The sequence below is a fragment of the Pristis pectinata genome, chromosome 10, assembly GCF_009764475.1.
Source record: "Pristis pectinata isolate sPriPec2 chromosome 10, sPriPec2.1.pri, whole genome shotgun sequence".
Taxonomy (NCBI): domain Eukaryota; kingdom Metazoa; phylum Chordata; class Chondrichthyes; order Rhinopristiformes; family Pristidae; genus Pristis; species Pristis pectinata.
In genome coordinates, this window is record NC_067414.1 from 33,259,608 (window position 1) to 33,276,402 (window position 16,795).

Consider the following 16,795-nt stretch of genomic DNA (forward strand, 5'->3'; position numbering starts at 1 on the left):
AACAAAGTTAGTGTTAAATGGAAAATAAAAATCTTTCAAGCCCTATGAAGTATTATAAGAATCAAGATGGTTCCATTTAGTCCTTGGCCAATAGCTCAATTCCAATATTTTAATATTGATGGGAAACTGCTTATTTTCTAGCATTCTTTTTGATTTATTCTTGGTTATTATGAATACCAACATACCTGCTGTGCTTTTCTGAGAAAGCTGTTGAATGCTTCACTGCTACCAAGCAAGGAATCTTGGCGCACTAAGACAAAGATAAGAATCAGTTAAGACAAGTGAAACACAAAAATCATTCCTAAATAAAAGTTATGTAAATGCATATGCTCTCAGGTTTGGAAGATCTCAAAAGTTAGTTGATGACTACTTCAATTCAAGGCAAGCAAAATATTTTCATTTAAAGGATGCCAGGAGTGCAGAAGCTGCAACAGTTTATGTAGCCAAAATCAATACTAGTCAGTGGGGAAAAAAAAGTCCAGAAAGGGGGATACTCAATAATTAGGTCAAACCAAGCAATTCATATACACAAGCAACACATAAAATGCTGAAGGAATTCAGCAGGTCAGACAGCATCTATGGAGGGAAATGAACAGTCAACATGTCGGGCTGTGACCCTTCATCAGGACTGGAAATGAAGAGGGCAGAAGCCAGACTAAAAGGGTAGAGGGAGTGGGAAGAGCACGAGTTGGCAGGTTATAGGCAAGTTCAGCTGAGGGGGAAAGTAGGTAGGTGGCAGATGGGGGGGGGGGGGGGGGTAAAAGAATGATGTAATAAGCTGGGAGGTGATAAGTGGAAGCAAAAGAGCTGAAGAAGGAATCTGATAGGGGAGGACAGTAAGAGCATGAAAGGGAAAAGGTGGGCAGGCCATAAGGGCAGGGAAGGGGAAAGAGAAGGGGCCACAGGAATGAGGGAAAACAAGGTGGGGGGGGGGGGGGGGGGGGGGGGGGGGGGAAATGGAAAACAGAGGGCAGTGGTTACCAGAAGTTAGAGAAATCGATGTTGATGTCGTCAGGTTGGAGACAACCAAGACAGAATATGAGGTGTTGCTCCTCCAACCTGCCCCTGGCCTCAATGTGGCTGTAGAGGCGGCAGTGGACAGACATGTCATTGTGGGAATGGGAAGTGGAATTAAAATGGCTGGCCACCAGGAGATCCTGCCTGTTGTGGCAGAAGAAGGGCGCTTGATGAAGCTGTCCCCCAATCTACATCAGGTCTCATGGATGTAGAGGCCACCGCACCAGATGAAATAAATGACATAGACAGATTCGCAGGTGAAGCGCTGCCTCACCTGGAAGAACTGTTTGGGGCCCTGAATGGTGGTGAGGGAGGTGTAGGGGCAGGTGTAACACTTAGCACAGTTACAGGGATAAATGCTGGGAAGGTAATCAGTGGGGAGGGACAAGCAGACAAGGGAGTCCTTCCAGGCAAGGCAGCATTTCACCTGCGAATCTGTCCACGTCACTTATTGCATCCAGTGCGGCCTCCACATCAGTGAGACCTGGCGCAGATTGGGGGACTGCTTCATCAAGCATCTTCGCTCTGTCTACTAGAACAGCCAGGATCTCCCGGTGGCCAGCCATTTTAATTCCACTCCCCATTCCCACACTGACACAACTGTCTACTGTTTCCTCTACTGCCACATTGAGACCCTTCGCAGGTTGGAGGAGCAGCACCTCATACTCTATCTTGGTAGTCTCCAACCTGACAGCATCAACATTGATTTCTCTAACTTCCGGTAACCACTCCCATTTTGCTTCCCCCCCACCCCCCCCCACCCCTTTGGTTTTCCTTTTCCTGCGACCCCTTCTCTTTTCCTGCGACCCCTTCTCTTTCCCCTCCCCCGCGCTATGACCCGCCCACCTCCTTCCTTTTATTCCATGCTCTACTGTCCTCTCCTATCAGATTCCTCCTTCTTCAGCCCTTTGCCTCTTCCATCTATCACCTCCCAGCTTCTCATATCATTCTCTTTTACTGCCCCCTCACCTGAAATCACCTGTGAGCTTGTGCTCCTCCCCCTCCCCTTTTATTCTGGCTTCTTCCCTCTCCCTTTCCAGGCCTGATGAAGGGTCTCAGCCCAAAACGTCAACTATTCATTTCCCTCCATAGATCCTGCCTGACCTGTTAAGTTCCTCCAGCATTTTGTGTGCGTTGCTCCAGATTTCCAGCATTTGCAGTCTCTCGTGTCTCCAATTCACAGACACAAGGTTATTTCTGGCATTTTCAGGGGCAAGGAAATCATGCAATTGTCTTTTATTACAACTCTCAGTTGAAAAGTAGGAGCACAGAGGCAGGAGAAGAGCAAATAACTCTCATTAATGCACACAAAATCTTTATGCAAGCACGTCTTGTTATTTTTTTTTGAAACCTTGCTCAAACATAGAGTTAGTAGTTCCTATGGCAGATCCAAATATTGAGTGAAAATATTCCACAAGATTTGAAATATGTTTAGTAGGTTTTACCTGCCTCATAGATACATGGCAATAATATTTAAAAGATGCCTACAACCTGAGATGGGCAAATGGCAAGCATATAGCTACTATAAATACAAGGCTCATTTTCAAGCATTAAGGAAGTGCATATAGGAGAGGGCAAGGAGATACTGTTGAAGGACCAACTGAGGACAAGATCATACTAGACTCAAATCAGAATGAATCAAAGAATTTTTTTTAAATTGCAATAAAAATTTCCATTACTTCTGAACAGTATTCTTGAAGTAATTTATTAAATATAAGAATATAAATATTTTACAGATTTTGACATAATCACAGATGAAAAGGAACACATTCTTACCACTCTGAATATACTTCTCTAATTGTTCGCGACGTTGTTCAACTTCTGCAGTCGTTAGTGTAAATATCTTTTTAGGAGGAAAGTGAGGAAGCACATTGTTCCCATATTCTTTTCTCAGCTGAAAAAAAATAGCACCTACTGAGAACTGAAACTTGGAGCCTCTTGCAGATTTCTATTTGAATAGAACACTAAAATATGTTGTTTCTGACAATCTGAAAAGTATTTTGCCAAATCAATGTGGGTCTGCTCAGTTTTTTAACAAAAATATTCACCTGCAGCTTTAAATACTATATCTAATATAGTTTCTATATTATTTTCTAATATAGAAACTATGCAAAAATCATGTATTTTTCTTAAATCACTCAAATCATTTCATAATTATTTCTACTAATTTGTAATGCAAAACCACTACCCTTTTAAATCATTGACAATTAATTGCTCTCAACCTGAACAACTTTCACAAGAACACAAGAAAATTGCAAGACTAGGCCATCAGGCCCCTCAAGCCTGCCTTGTCCTTCAATATGATCATGGTTGATCTACGCTGGCCTCAACTCCTCTTCCATGCCAGTTCCCCATATCCCTCAATTCCTTAAACTTTCAAATATTCTATCTCCAACTTAAATACATCTTATAATCCGGCTTCCACCACCCTCTGGGGCAGAGAATTCCAGAGCTTCATTAAACTCAGAGAGGAAGTTTCCATGCACCCGAGTTTTAAATGACCAGGCCCTTCGTTTATAGCTATGGCTCCCTGTTCATTGCTCTCCCACTAGTAAAAACATCTCAATACTTACCCTGTCAAGCCTCCTAAGATTTTATATATTTCAAAAAGGTCATCCCTCATTCTTCTAAATCCCCAGGATCAGAAAACCAAACTGACTCGCCTGTCTTGATAGGACAACCCTCTTATCCCAGAAGTTAGCTTGGGGAAATTGCATTTGGACTGCCTCCAAATAGCTTTTATAAAGAATAAAGACCATCTTTTATACACTACTTTTTTTTAGAAAGGTAAGGGGACCAAAACTATGCACAGTATTCCGGGTGTGGTCTCATTAACACCCTGTACAACTAACAAAACCTCCCTTTTAAGCTTCAATCCATTTGCAATATAGGCAAAAATGCCACTTGTTGGACCTACCTGCTAACTCCTTGTGATTCATGCACTAGAACACTTAGATCCCTCCAAACTTTACTCATTTGCAATTTCTCTCCATTCATTTTCCATAAAGAGCCATCTCTTAAAGTTAAATTTTAATTGGCATTTGCCAGAAAATCTAAACCTCCATGGTGACTGGAAACCAGTATTAACACAACCTATAAACAAAACGATCAAAGTCCACAGGATTTACCATCCTTATTATAAATTTTTCAGGCAACTCCCTTTAAACCAACATTCCTTATGTAACACACAAAATCTAAAAACACACCTGCTCATGTAGTCCATAAAGTTGACTGTATCGAACTCGACAGTGTAACACTCCATTTACATGAATATTGTAAGCCTGCAACAGTAAAATTGGAGATTGTTGAATAAATTTACTCTAATTATATTTACCGCAATTTTATGTCACACATCCTCCACTCTCAACATGCCACCCCCCATGACTTTCCAAAAATTGGAATACTTGGATGCATTATCTTTACTGTACTGTGGTTAACACATGACAATTTATACTGCCTAGACCCTAAGCTTTCAATTTCCCTCCCTATGCCCCTTCACTTTTTTTTCTCCTCCTCATAAACTAGCTTTTTGCCCAAGGTTTTCCATTCATTCAGGTTTGCACATCTTTGGAATTCTCTACCAAATGGGTTGTAGAGGATCAGCCATTGAGCATTTTCCTAATAGAGACTGGTAAGTTTTTGAATATTAAAGTATTCAAGGGATATGAGGTTACTACAGTAAACTGGTAGTAAATAATGTAACTACAGTAAATGGAAAAGAAATTTATGCTGATCCTAAATAACAGGCTTTAGAAACAGACTCTTCACTACAAGAAAAACGATACTCAACATAATTGTTTCAATTTATGTCAGGTTACAATAGAGTAAATTATAGAAAGTTTAACATTAATCTTTAATTTACCTTTAAATTACCAGTTAAGACCCAACTAATACTATAACAGCCAGTGGATGGGATGGGCGAGAGGTATCCCTATTGGCTCTAAGAAAAATATCAGCAAATAGGTGAGAGGAAAATTGGAAAATTTAAAAAAAATAGCAAATACTGTGCAAATAATTAAAAGCTCTCCCATTGACAACAGAGATGTGACACTGCACAAGATGGCCTCTGTTCTGCAAAGTTATCAAATGGACATAAATGGAATATTAGTGAAGTCTAACCATGGATCATTACTTGTGCAACCTGGTGAGTTTTTACTCACTATCAGATTCAAATTGGTGTCTTAAAGGAAGCAAGGCTTTGAAATATGTCACGATACCCAAAAGGTCACAAGTTTTGACTTCCAGAGAGATGGCTGATCTTTGCTACATCAGATGCTTGAACAGCTGTCAGCACCTTGAACTTAAAAGACAAAACTAAATTAACCAGAAATCTTACTTACACTTACTGCCTCTAATCTCTTACTGGGGAGAATATGCACATAGACATAAGATGAAAACAGATCAGATGTGTGATGCCCTGCCGTCTGTAATAATTTGAAATACCAAGGCTCACACATATTACGAAAAAAAATCAAAACCGTGGGAATACACAGGTGATCCACATCCAAAGAGATTTATTTGATTTCTCACATTTTTCCTCAACTGGATACTATAGAAATATCAGAAAACTGGATGGAACAGAAATTCGGATGACAGTGCAACTGAAACAGGAACACCTACCAAAAAAAATCCATAAATTCACATGGCAAATGACCAATTATTAGACAAATTAGCATGCCTGGATAGGGTTAATTATTACATTCACATATGAAAGGATCATGACAAAAGCACAAATATTTAACAGATAGAACAGAAATAAAATAAAATCTTAATTTTAGAAAACAGTAAAATATTTTTATTTTGACAAGTTTAGTTGCAGGTTATCGATTAATCCACAAATGTTATCTATAAACCAAAACAGAAAAAAATTAAAGACATTTAGAGGGTTAGGCAGCATTTATGGGGCAAGTCAGTTGACATTTCAGGATTTACTAATTTAGGATTTTTTTATCTAATCCTTTTCCCTCCCTAATTACATTGATAAACATCAGTATGAATCACCAAGGGAAAACTAAATGTTATTCAGAATCAATTAAGTAATCCTACAAATTAGCATTATGCCCAATTACTACAACAAGAGCTAAGTGCCGATTAATATAGAAAATTACAAGAATAGACAATTTAGCTCCTTGAAGTTCTGCCATTCAACTGGATCATGGCAAAACTATATCATGGAAATGGTCAGGTTGATGAATAACTATCTGATTAAGACCTGCTTCAGTGTTCTTACTGGCCTTGTGCACTGTAGAATTGTGTATGTGACAACAAACAAGCTCAGCTCACTTTTGACCCCACTTTGCATGCCCAGCACATAACATGCATGGGGAGAACAATTTTAGTTTGCAGTTTTCTACTTGATCTGAAAATAGTCCTCTGTCCGTGTTGGAGCTTGAAGAGTTCTACTTTAACATAAAAAGGACATCACCAATCACAATTTGCATTATTACTGCAATATTGTCATGGATCACTTACAAATAACACTATTTTGGATTCTACATGCCTTGAGAACTTTGAGTATTTGTCTACAATGCATTGAAAACTTTAAATGCAATGCAATTAACAAGTAACCTGGCCACATCTTGGAAATAGTTTTGGGCAGCGATCACCTTGGAAGGAGCAAGGCAACCCTTGGAAGAAATATGTGAAATGGTCACATTTCTTTGAACTAGCTAATGCTATCTTCAAAGTGCACTACAACCATAGTAAATGTCTCTGAAAGAGTAACTAAGCACAGTACAAAACAATGTATGGATGCTTCATGTAGATATTTCAATATTTTGCAATGCATTCTTTTGGATGAGCCAGTAAACAGGGATCCAGCACTGCCTGACCAATACAGCATTTTATAAAACATTTTTCACAAGTTACAATGTTCCATAATGCAAAGCAATTGTATAATTCTTCACCATTCCAAAAAAAAGCTTAGCTTAAATATACAGTGGTATGCCAAAGTTTGGGCACCCCTGGTCAAGATTTCTGTCACTGTGAATAGCTAAGCGAGTAAGAGATGACCTAATTTCCAAAAGGCATAAAGTTAAAGATGACACATTTCTTTAAGATTTTAAGCAGGATTACTTTTTTATTTCCATCTTTTACAGTTTCAAAATAACAAAAAAGGAAAAGGGCCCGAAGCAAAAGTTTGGGCACCCTGCATGGTCAGTACTTAGCAACACCCCCTTTGGCAAGTATCACAGCTTGTAAATGTTTTCTGTAGCCAGCTAAGAGTCTTTCAATTCTTGTTTGGGGGATTTTCGCCCATTCTTCCTTGCAAAAGGCTTCTAGTTCTGAGAGATTCTTGGGTCGGCTTGCATGCATTGCTCGAGGTCAATGCATAAATTTTCGACCATGTTTAGGTCAGGGGTGTGAGGGCCATGGCAAAAACCTTCAGCTTGTGCCTCTTGAAGTAGTCCATTGTGGATTTTGAGGTGTGTTTAGGATCGTTATCCTGTTGTAGAAACCATTCTCTTTTCATCTTCAGCTTTTTTTTTGTTACAGACTGTGTGATGTTTGCTTCCAGAATTTACTGGTATTTAATTGAATTCATTCTTCCCTCGACCAGTGAGATGTTCCCTGTGCCACCAGCAGCAACACAAGCCCAAAGCATGATCGATCCACCTCCATGCTTAAGTTGGAGAGGTGTTCTTTTCATGAAATTCTGCACCTATTTTCTCCAAACTTTCCTGCATCCTCACCACAAAATTCAGCATCAGAAGTTTGCAAAGGAACATCTAAACAAGCCCGATGCATTTTGGAAACAAGTCCTGTGGACTGATGAAGTTAAAATAGAACTTTTTGGCTGCAATGAGCAAAGGTATGTTTGGACAAAAAAGGGTGCAGAATTTTATGAAAACAACACCTCTCCAACTGATAAGCACAGGGGTAGATCGATCATGCTTTGGGCTTGTGCTGCAGCCAGTGCCATGGGGAACATTTCACTGGTCGAGGCAAGAATGAATTCAATTAAATATCAGCAAATTCTGGAAGCAAACATTACACCATCTGTAAAAAAGCTGAAGATGAAAAGAGGATGGCTTCTACAACAAGATAACGATCCTAAACACACTTCAAAATCCACAATGGACTACCTCAAGAGGCACAAGCTGAAGGTTTTGCCATGGCCCTCACAGTCCCCTGACCTAAACATCATTGAAAATCTGTGCATTGACCTCAAAAGAGCAGTGCATGCAAGATGGCCTAAGAATCTCACAGAACTAGAAGCCTTTTGCAAGGAAGAATGGGTGAAAAACCCCCAAACAAGAATTGAAAGACTCTTAGCTGGCTACAGAAAACATTTACAAGCTGTGATACTTGCCAAAGGGGGTGTTACTAAGTACTGACCATGCAGGGTGCCCAAACTTTTGCTTCGGGCCCTTTTCCTTTGTTATTTTGAAACTGTAAAAGATGGAAATAAAAAAGTAATCTTGCTTAAAATCTTAAAGAAATGTGTCATCTTTAACTTTATGCCTTTTGGTAATCAGGTCATCTTTTACTCACTTAGCTATACACCGTAACAGAAATTTTGACTAGGGGTGCCCAAACTTTTGCATGCCACTGTATTGGTTTTTATTTTGTGCCCTTCAATCTAACAAATTCTACAGCACATTCTTGTCTCTATTTTGCTCCAGTCCAAACCGAAACATTAACAGCTGATTTTTTTTTAATTATCAGAAACCAATCATAGAACAATACAGCACAATAGAGCCCCTTCGGCCCACAATGTTGTGCCAACCTTTAAACCTCACCCAGGACTATCTAACCCCTTTCTCCCACATATCCTTCTATTTTAAATTCCTCCATGTGCGTATCTAGCAATATCTTGAATTTGCCCAATGTGCCTGCCTCCACCACTGCCCCAATCATAGTCTGTATAAATACTGTGACCAGTTCCTAAAGCACCCACTTTTTTTTAAATAGCAAGCAGTCTTTATCTAGAGTCAGAGTTATATAGCACAGAAACAGGTTGTTCAGCCCAATTTGTCCATGCCGATCAAGTTACCTACCTGAGCTAGTCCTTATTTGCCTGTGTTTAGCCCATATCCCTCTAAACCTTTTCTATTCATGTACCTGCCCAAATGTCTTAAGCATTGTAATTGTATCCGAATCCACCACTTTCCATGGCAGCTCATTCCACTGACCCACCGTCCTCTGTGTGCAAAAGCTGCCCTCTGTCCCCTTTAAATCTTTCCCGTCTTCTTATAAGTCAAGCCCTGCAGTCCCAGTAACATCTTTGTGAATCTTTTCTGCACCCTTTCAAGCTTAATAATATCCTTCCTATAGGTATGTGACCAGAACTGCACACAATACTCCAACCAATGTCTTGTACATGATGTCCCATCTTTCGTACTCAGTGCTCTGATGAAGGCAGGCATACAAGATGCCTTCTTTTCCACTGTCTACCTGTGTCACCACTTTCAGAAAACTATGTACTCATACCCCTAGTTCTCTCTCTTCTACAACACTCTTCAGAGCCCTGCCATTTACAAGGAAATTGCTGCTCTGGTTTAACTTACCAAATGCAACACTTCTTACTTGTCCAAGTTAAATAAATTCCATTTGCCAGCCTTGGCCCACTTTTCCAGTTAAACCTAGATCCTGTTGCAATGTTAAGCAACTTCCTTTACTGCCCACTATACCAAAATCGTCCACAATTTTCACAAACTTACTATCTATCCGAACTGCATTTTCATCCAAATTGTTAGCGTAGATGACAAACAATGAACGGACCACAAATCCCCACAGCACACCACTGGTCATAGGCCTCCCATTGGAAAAACAACCCTCCACTACCACCCTCTGACTGTTACCAGAAAGCCAATTTTGTATCCATTTGGCTAATTCACCCTGGATCCCATGTCATCTAACCTTCTGAAACAGCCTACTATGCAAGACCTTGTCAAAGGCCTTGCTAAAGTCCATGTAGACAATGTTTACTGCTCTGCCCTCATCAATTCCCTTACTCATCTCTTCAAATAAAAATTTAAATTCATGAGATACGATTCCTTACACACAAAGCCATGCTGACTATCCCTAAATAGTCCTTGCCTTTCCAAATGCAGGTAGATCTTATCTCACAAAATCCCCTCTAGTAACTTCCCATCACCGTTGTAAGGATTCCCTGGATTGTCCTTGCAGTCCTTCTGAAATAAAGGCATAACATTAGCCACCCTTCAATCTTCTAGTACCTCACTCATGGCTAATGATAATACACATCTCTGCCAGGGCCGTAGCAATTTTTCCCTATCTTCCCACAATGTCCTAGGATACACTTAGTCAGGCCATGGGGATTTATGCACCTTTATGCACTTTAAGACTACTAGCAACTCCTCTTTTCTAATGCGGATAGGTTTCAAGACATCACTATTCACTTCTCCGAATTCCCTAGCTTCCAGGAACTTCTCCATGGTAAATACAGATGAAAAATATTTTTAAAAATATTCATCCCCTGTGGCAGCATACATAGTTGGGCCAAAGGGCCTGTTTCCATGCTGTATAATATTGACGGACATACTGATCCTTAATGGGCCCTATTCTCTCCTTAGTTAACCTTTTGCTCTTAATATACTTACGGAATCTCTTCAGATTCTCCTTATTTCTTATGTTTACCTTCTCTGCCAAAGCCATCTTATGTCCTCTTTTTGCCCTCCTGATTTTCTTAAGTGTGCTCCTACATCCATTATACTCAAGGCATTTGCTTGCTTTGACTTACTCCTGTACTCAGAAGGTAGCTTTAATATAGCAAAATACCTTAAGGTGTCCTTTCAAGGGCGTCAAAACAAACTCAATATCAAGCCATGCAAGGAAGTATTCAACTAGTTGATCAAATGCTTGGTCAAGGAGGTGGGTCTAAAGGAGAACAAGGCTTACGATTGAATGATAATGCCTACATATTCTGTTTTGGAGTCGATGTACAACATAGAAACAGGCCTTTCGGCCCATTGCATCTTTATTGACCATCACGTCTATCTATACTAATCTCACCTGCATGCAAGTACCACCAAGCTCAATAACAGCTTCTATCCCACTGTTATAAGACTCTTAAACAGACCAACAGACCTCTTGGACATTAAAGATGATATCTTGATCTCTCAATCTCAGTGTAGCTTCGTACTTTGTCTACCTGCAATGCACTTTTCTCTGTAACTGTAACACTATTCTGCATTGTTTTTTTCCCCTTTTGTACTACCTCGATGTACTTGTGTATGGAATCTGTCTGGATGGCATGCAAAGGAAAGTTTTTCACTGTATATCAGTACATGTGACAATAATAAACCAATTAATCCCATATCCCTCTAAACCTTGCTCATTCAAGTACCTGTCCAGATGCCTCCTAAAATGTTTTTACAGTTTCCACCTCCACCACCTCATCTGACAGCTTATTCCACATACCAACTACTACGTGTGAAATATTTACCCCCAACATCTCCTCTAAACCTCCTCCCTCTCACCTTAAACCTACACCTAGTTTTAGACACCCCTACCACGGGAAATAGACTCTAGCTACCTACCCTATGCCTCTCATAACTTTATACACTGCTTTTACGTCACCTCTCACCCTCCTTCGCTTTAGAGAAAGCAGACCTAGCCTATCCGATCTCTCCTTGTTACTCAAGCCTTCCAATCTAGGTAACATCCTTTTTAATCTTTTCTGCACTCTCTCTCGCTTCATCACCTTTCCTGTCATGTGACGAACAAACCTGCACACTGCAAGTGTGGCCTTAAACATTTTGTCCAAGTGTAACATGTAACTCTTGCATTCATTGCCTCAGCTGATGAAGACCAGCATGTCGTAAGCCTTCTTCACCACCCTACCTTTGTTGCCACTTTCAGTGAATTATGTACTTGTATGTACAGGGTTTCTCTGTTCAACAATGCTCCCCAAGGCCCTGCCATTTACTGTGTACATCCTGCCCTGTTGTTGAATGATTGGCTGCCAATGATAAAGCAATTAAATTCAAGGACGATTAAGTGGCCAGAATAAAGAGAGACAAGAAATTCTGCAGGTGCTGGAATCTGAAGCAATATACAAAAACTGATGCACGAACTCAGCAGGTCAGGCAGCATCTATAGAGGGAAATAAACAGTTGACGTTTCAGGCCAAGACCCTTCATCAGTACTGAAAAGAGGGCAGAAGCCAGAACAATGTGGGGAAGGAGTACACACAGGCAGGTGCTAGGTGAGTTCAGGTGATAGGCAAGTCTGGGGGGGAGGGGGGGGATGTAATAAGCTGAGAGGTGATAGGTAGAAGAAGCAAACAGCTGAAGAAGGAGGAATCCTGTAGGAGAGGGCAGTGGACTATGGAATAAAGAATGGAGAGGAGGAGAGATGGGCAGGTCATCAAGGTGAGAAAAGGGAGCCACAGGAATAAGGGAAGATGGGGGGGGGAGGTGGTGGAGGAAGAGAAAAAGGGGTGGCGTTACCGGAAGTTAGAGAAATCGATGCTGAGGCCATCAGGTTGGATACCCCCAAGAAAGAATAACCCTGATGGTCACAGGGTTACCATTGGGGAGGGGTATAACAATGAAGGAATCTGAAAATAGGCGAGCACTTTAAAATTAAGGTCTCAGAATTTGCAGAGGCCAGCAAGTACACAAATAATTTTAGAATAGATTTTTGGATGACTAAGTTCATGGAGCATGAAACAAGGCTTGCCTGATCAAATCCAAAGATCACAGTGTCTAGAATGAACCAAGATAAGAGTGGAGTGGGGCAATGTTAGATCAGTGGACCTTGGAGTACATCCTAGGGGTGATAAAGATACATGATTCAAACCTCATCACCGAAGTCAAACTGTAGTGAACAATCTGGTTCAATGTCAATAAGATGTCATGGGAGGGATGGAGGTAGTGAGAGAACAGAATTTGTGGCTGAACCAAAAAAAAAAGTGGCTCCTGCTTTCCCAAAATTAGCTGGAAACATTTTCCACCCATTTGGCAATAGATGTCAGACAAGCACTCTAACAAGAGGAAGGTGGTGATGATTAGGTCAAACTGGGTGTCATTATGGTATATTTAGAAGCTATTTTAGGATGATATTGCTGAGGATAGATTGGAATAGGACCTAGGATGAATACTTGGGGATTCTCAGAGGTATCAGTTGGTTTAAGTGAACTTCAGCAGTGGGCGGATTACTGGGAACAATTCTGAGAGGTAGTAGATAACACAAGAAATCATACTCATGTTTGCTCTGCCCTTCAATATGACAGCTGATCTTTTACCTCAGCAACACTTTTCTGCACCAACCCTGTATCCCTTGATTCTTTTAATATTCTTTTACATGGGCACAAAATAATCAAGAGGAAACAGCATAGATGTAACATTGTATCTGACTAAATGGATTTTTGAGGATGTATAAAAAGGGGGCTGTTAAGGGCAATACATTTGATGTAGTCTGCTTAGGTTTTAACAAGGCACCTCAGAGTAGACTAGTCAAGAAAGTCTGGTTCCACACCTATGATTCAAGGAAACCACTTCAGGTTCTCTGCCAATAGATATTGGAATTCAGTAAGTTTTTCCTCCCCAGCTGGCTAGTGGAAGAGTATGGTGTGGCCAACTGTGTCAAAAGCTGCAGACAAAACCAGGGGGCAGTATATGCAAAATTAGATTTGAAAACAAGAAACCTCAGCTTGATCTTACCTAAGCTTAGTTTGAACAAGCAGATATTAATTCTTGTTTTGAACTAGTTCCAGAGATTTAACCTAGACTAGACATGGCCATCATTAATTTGAAAGAGCTTGCTGTAACTTTTCTATTGCATCTCCTATTTTGTATATCTTTAAAAGGTCCCTCGTACTAATTGCCCAATTTGCTCTTCTGGCACTGGGGATCAGCCTAAAACTCACTGTATACCACTCTACCTTTCCTTTCGAGAGTATTGCAGAACCAACGGTTTACTTTTCAGCTTCAGCAATTCAACGTGTTTGATCTACTGATTGTAATCAATTTGCATTTACGTAACTCCGAGCAAAGAATAACACAACAACCTACAGTGCGTTAACAGAGCTGTAACGGACGCTTAACCGAAATAAACAAGTTGTGGCAGTGGAACTGACCCTTGGTGGTTGTAATAGTTTTAGTCATCTTTCTCAGTTCTCCCTCAACCATTCCCCCCTACCCCCAACCCCCGTCCGACGTGTCTAAAAGTATTTGTTCAATGAGAGACATTCCACACGTTTAACCCCCACGACACTAAAACGGCTGCGGGTGAGGAGAGGGTGGATCCACACTCATTAGCTGCAGTCCTGAACTTCCCCATCACCTCGGGACAGGTTTGAGTGGAGATCCGTGATCCCTTACCACCGAACCACCCAACCCTAAGGGGGCGGAGGAGAAAGAGGGGGAGGGGAGACCTCATCATCTTTGGCATCCACACGGCCTCCGGGCCGAGGGAGAGAAGTCCCTTAACTCATAGCCCCCGCACTGGCGGACGACCACCAGCTCGCCCGACTCCTTGCACCCTTCTCCCCACCAACCCCCCCCCCCCAATCTCTCTCCCCATTTACTCACCACGTACGTGGAACCGTTCTCGCCGCTCAGCACCTCCGTTTCGGGGATGGAGAAGTGCATGGTGTCCGGGAAAACGAGGGGAGCTGGGAGTGGGCGAAGGGAACGAGTTAGCCAAAAGTTTGAGCGTCAGCGCCAGAGAGCAGCCCGGGACACTTCAACAGCCACCGCCCGCCATCTTGAAAGCGCGAGTGCTCAGAACGGGGAGAGGCGGAATTCCGGTGTCGCCCCGCCCACTAACTCGCTGCCGCCAATCGGATTCAACCAGTCTCCGGCGGATCAGCTGTCAGTCGCTGCGCGAGCGCTGACCGTTATGCTCCGTGGGGAGTTGTTTGGGGGAGGGGCACAGACCTACACCGATGTCAACAACCTTGCCCACTCCCCCTCTTTGCAGGGTGGTTTAATCCACGTGAGTGCGGGTTCACAATGTTTTGACGTTGTTAAATCCGGATGGGGGGGGGGGGGGGTGTAAGGTAATCGGACAATGATAAACGGGCGCTCCCAATAGTTTTTTTGCATAAGTTTGTTCACAATCGATCACTTTGGTGATAATCAGGAACTTTCCCCCTTATTGGAGGAGGAAGGGGGAAGGGGGTTGACACGTTTCTCCGTGCGCAGGATATTAAGTTCACTCTCCTGGGCGAAAGCTTCAGCTTCGAGTTGGTTGCACCACATAATAAGAGGAACTCTCTGTTTCCAAGCTGGCATTTATAAACATTATATCCTCTGCTGCCTACTCAGCACTCTCCGACACAAACAAACCCAGAAGCACACGTGATGTGAGGAAACGGCCGAGAGGACTGGATATGGCAAAAATCTATGTGGAACAACAACGTCCCAGCTGTGGTGCTGAAGTCCTCTGCAAAAGAACCGGTTACAACACTGGTAAATTCACAACAATACTGAAAATTGCCCATGGAAGTTGTGTTCTCAAAAAGGACAATTATAATCCAGATGATTGTCATCCAAATCAGTCTACTCTCAATTGTCAGCAATGGAGGGTCTCTTCGACAGCATTATCACAGCGGTCCGTTTGACTGACACCCCCACCTCCCCATCCTAAACCTAATTCTCTCTATCATCGGTGAACCCCGGTCGCACCTACAACATGAAGTATATTTACTATCCCGGGCTACTCCGACAGCAAGTGTGTGGGAACATACAAGTTTCACTCTAAGTTACATGCGATCCTAACATGGAAATAAATTGTTCCTTCAATCACCAGGTTTAAATTCTGGAATTCTCTACCCAATTCCCATTGTGGGAGTGCAATATCACAAAGTACAATATTCACTCTAGTTTTGTTGGTTCTATAGTGGCTAATGACGGCAATGTAGGAAACTTAGATTCTTCCACAGATGGGGCAAAAGATGGCTGATGGAATAGCTGGGTGGGTGGTTTGTGAGGTGGCAGATTCCTCCTACTGTTGACACAAGGATTCTTTATAATCCTGAATGATAGACTGGAAGTACTCAATACCATTCCAAATGCTCCTGCTCCATTTTGAACAACCATGGGTCTGAAATTGCCAGGGGTCTTGTGGGTATGTTGCCACTTCTTCAAAGAAACTCTGAGCACATTCCTTTATTCTTTTCTCAATTTGCTTGGTAATCTTCCATAACACTGTACTGGTTGCTAGGGCAAAACATACTCCCAAACATGCACATAAGAATACATACACCCACCCCTCAAACATTTCCCCCATATACACACAAACATGTGTATCTGCCCCTCAAATACTCCCTTACACACAGATCCAGACACACCCTTCAAGCACTCCACTCCACAGACTCTATACACATCCCTGAAACGCTCTCCAGCCATCCACAAACTGACCTGTACATCCACCGTTCAAACACTCCATTACACTGAAACCCATTACATGAACACACATGGACTTCCGCCATACAGACCTATAGAATATACTTGTCTCAATGCAATGACAGCACAAACACATACAGAAACATCTTAAAAACTCATAAACAAATCTCAATAGGCACATGCCCCACACAAATAGCCTGCTGATCCCACACCACTTGGCCTCTAATCGGAAAAACAACCCTCCACTACCACCCTCTCCCTCCTACCACCAAGCTAATTTTGTATCCAATTTGCTAACTCGCCCCAGATCCTATGTGTCATCTACAAGTTTGCAGATGATACCACCGTTGTAGGCCGTATCTCAAACAGCGATGAGTCAGAGTACAGGAAGGAGATAGAGAGCTTAGTGGAATGGTGTCATGACAACAACCTTTCCCTCAATGTTAACAAAACAAAAG

The 16,795-nt window shown here is 41.8% G+C and overlaps 1 protein-coding gene across 2 annotated transcripts in view; it reads right to left on the bottom strand.

Annotated features, from left to right (window-relative positions):
* snx17 (sorting nexin 17) overlaps positions 1–14,804 on the bottom strand; it is a 43,790-nt gene extending 28,986 nt beyond the window's left edge. For both annotated transcript variants that reach the window (XM_052024137.1, XM_052024136.1), the window contains exons 1-4: positions 14,520–14,804; positions 4,224–4,298; positions 2,794–2,911; positions 186–250 (exon numbers count right to left, since the gene is read on the bottom strand). In XM_052024137.1, coding sequence (XP_051880097.1) covers positions 186–250; positions 2,794–2,911; positions 4,224–4,298; positions 14,520–14,579 — 318 coding nt within the window. In that variant the 5' untranslated portion in view covers positions 14,580–14,804. The remainder of the gene's footprint in view (positions 1–185; positions 251–2,793; positions 2,912–4,223; positions 4,299–14,519) is intronic.
* Between the last annotated feature and the right edge of the window lie 1,991 nt (positions 14,805–16,795).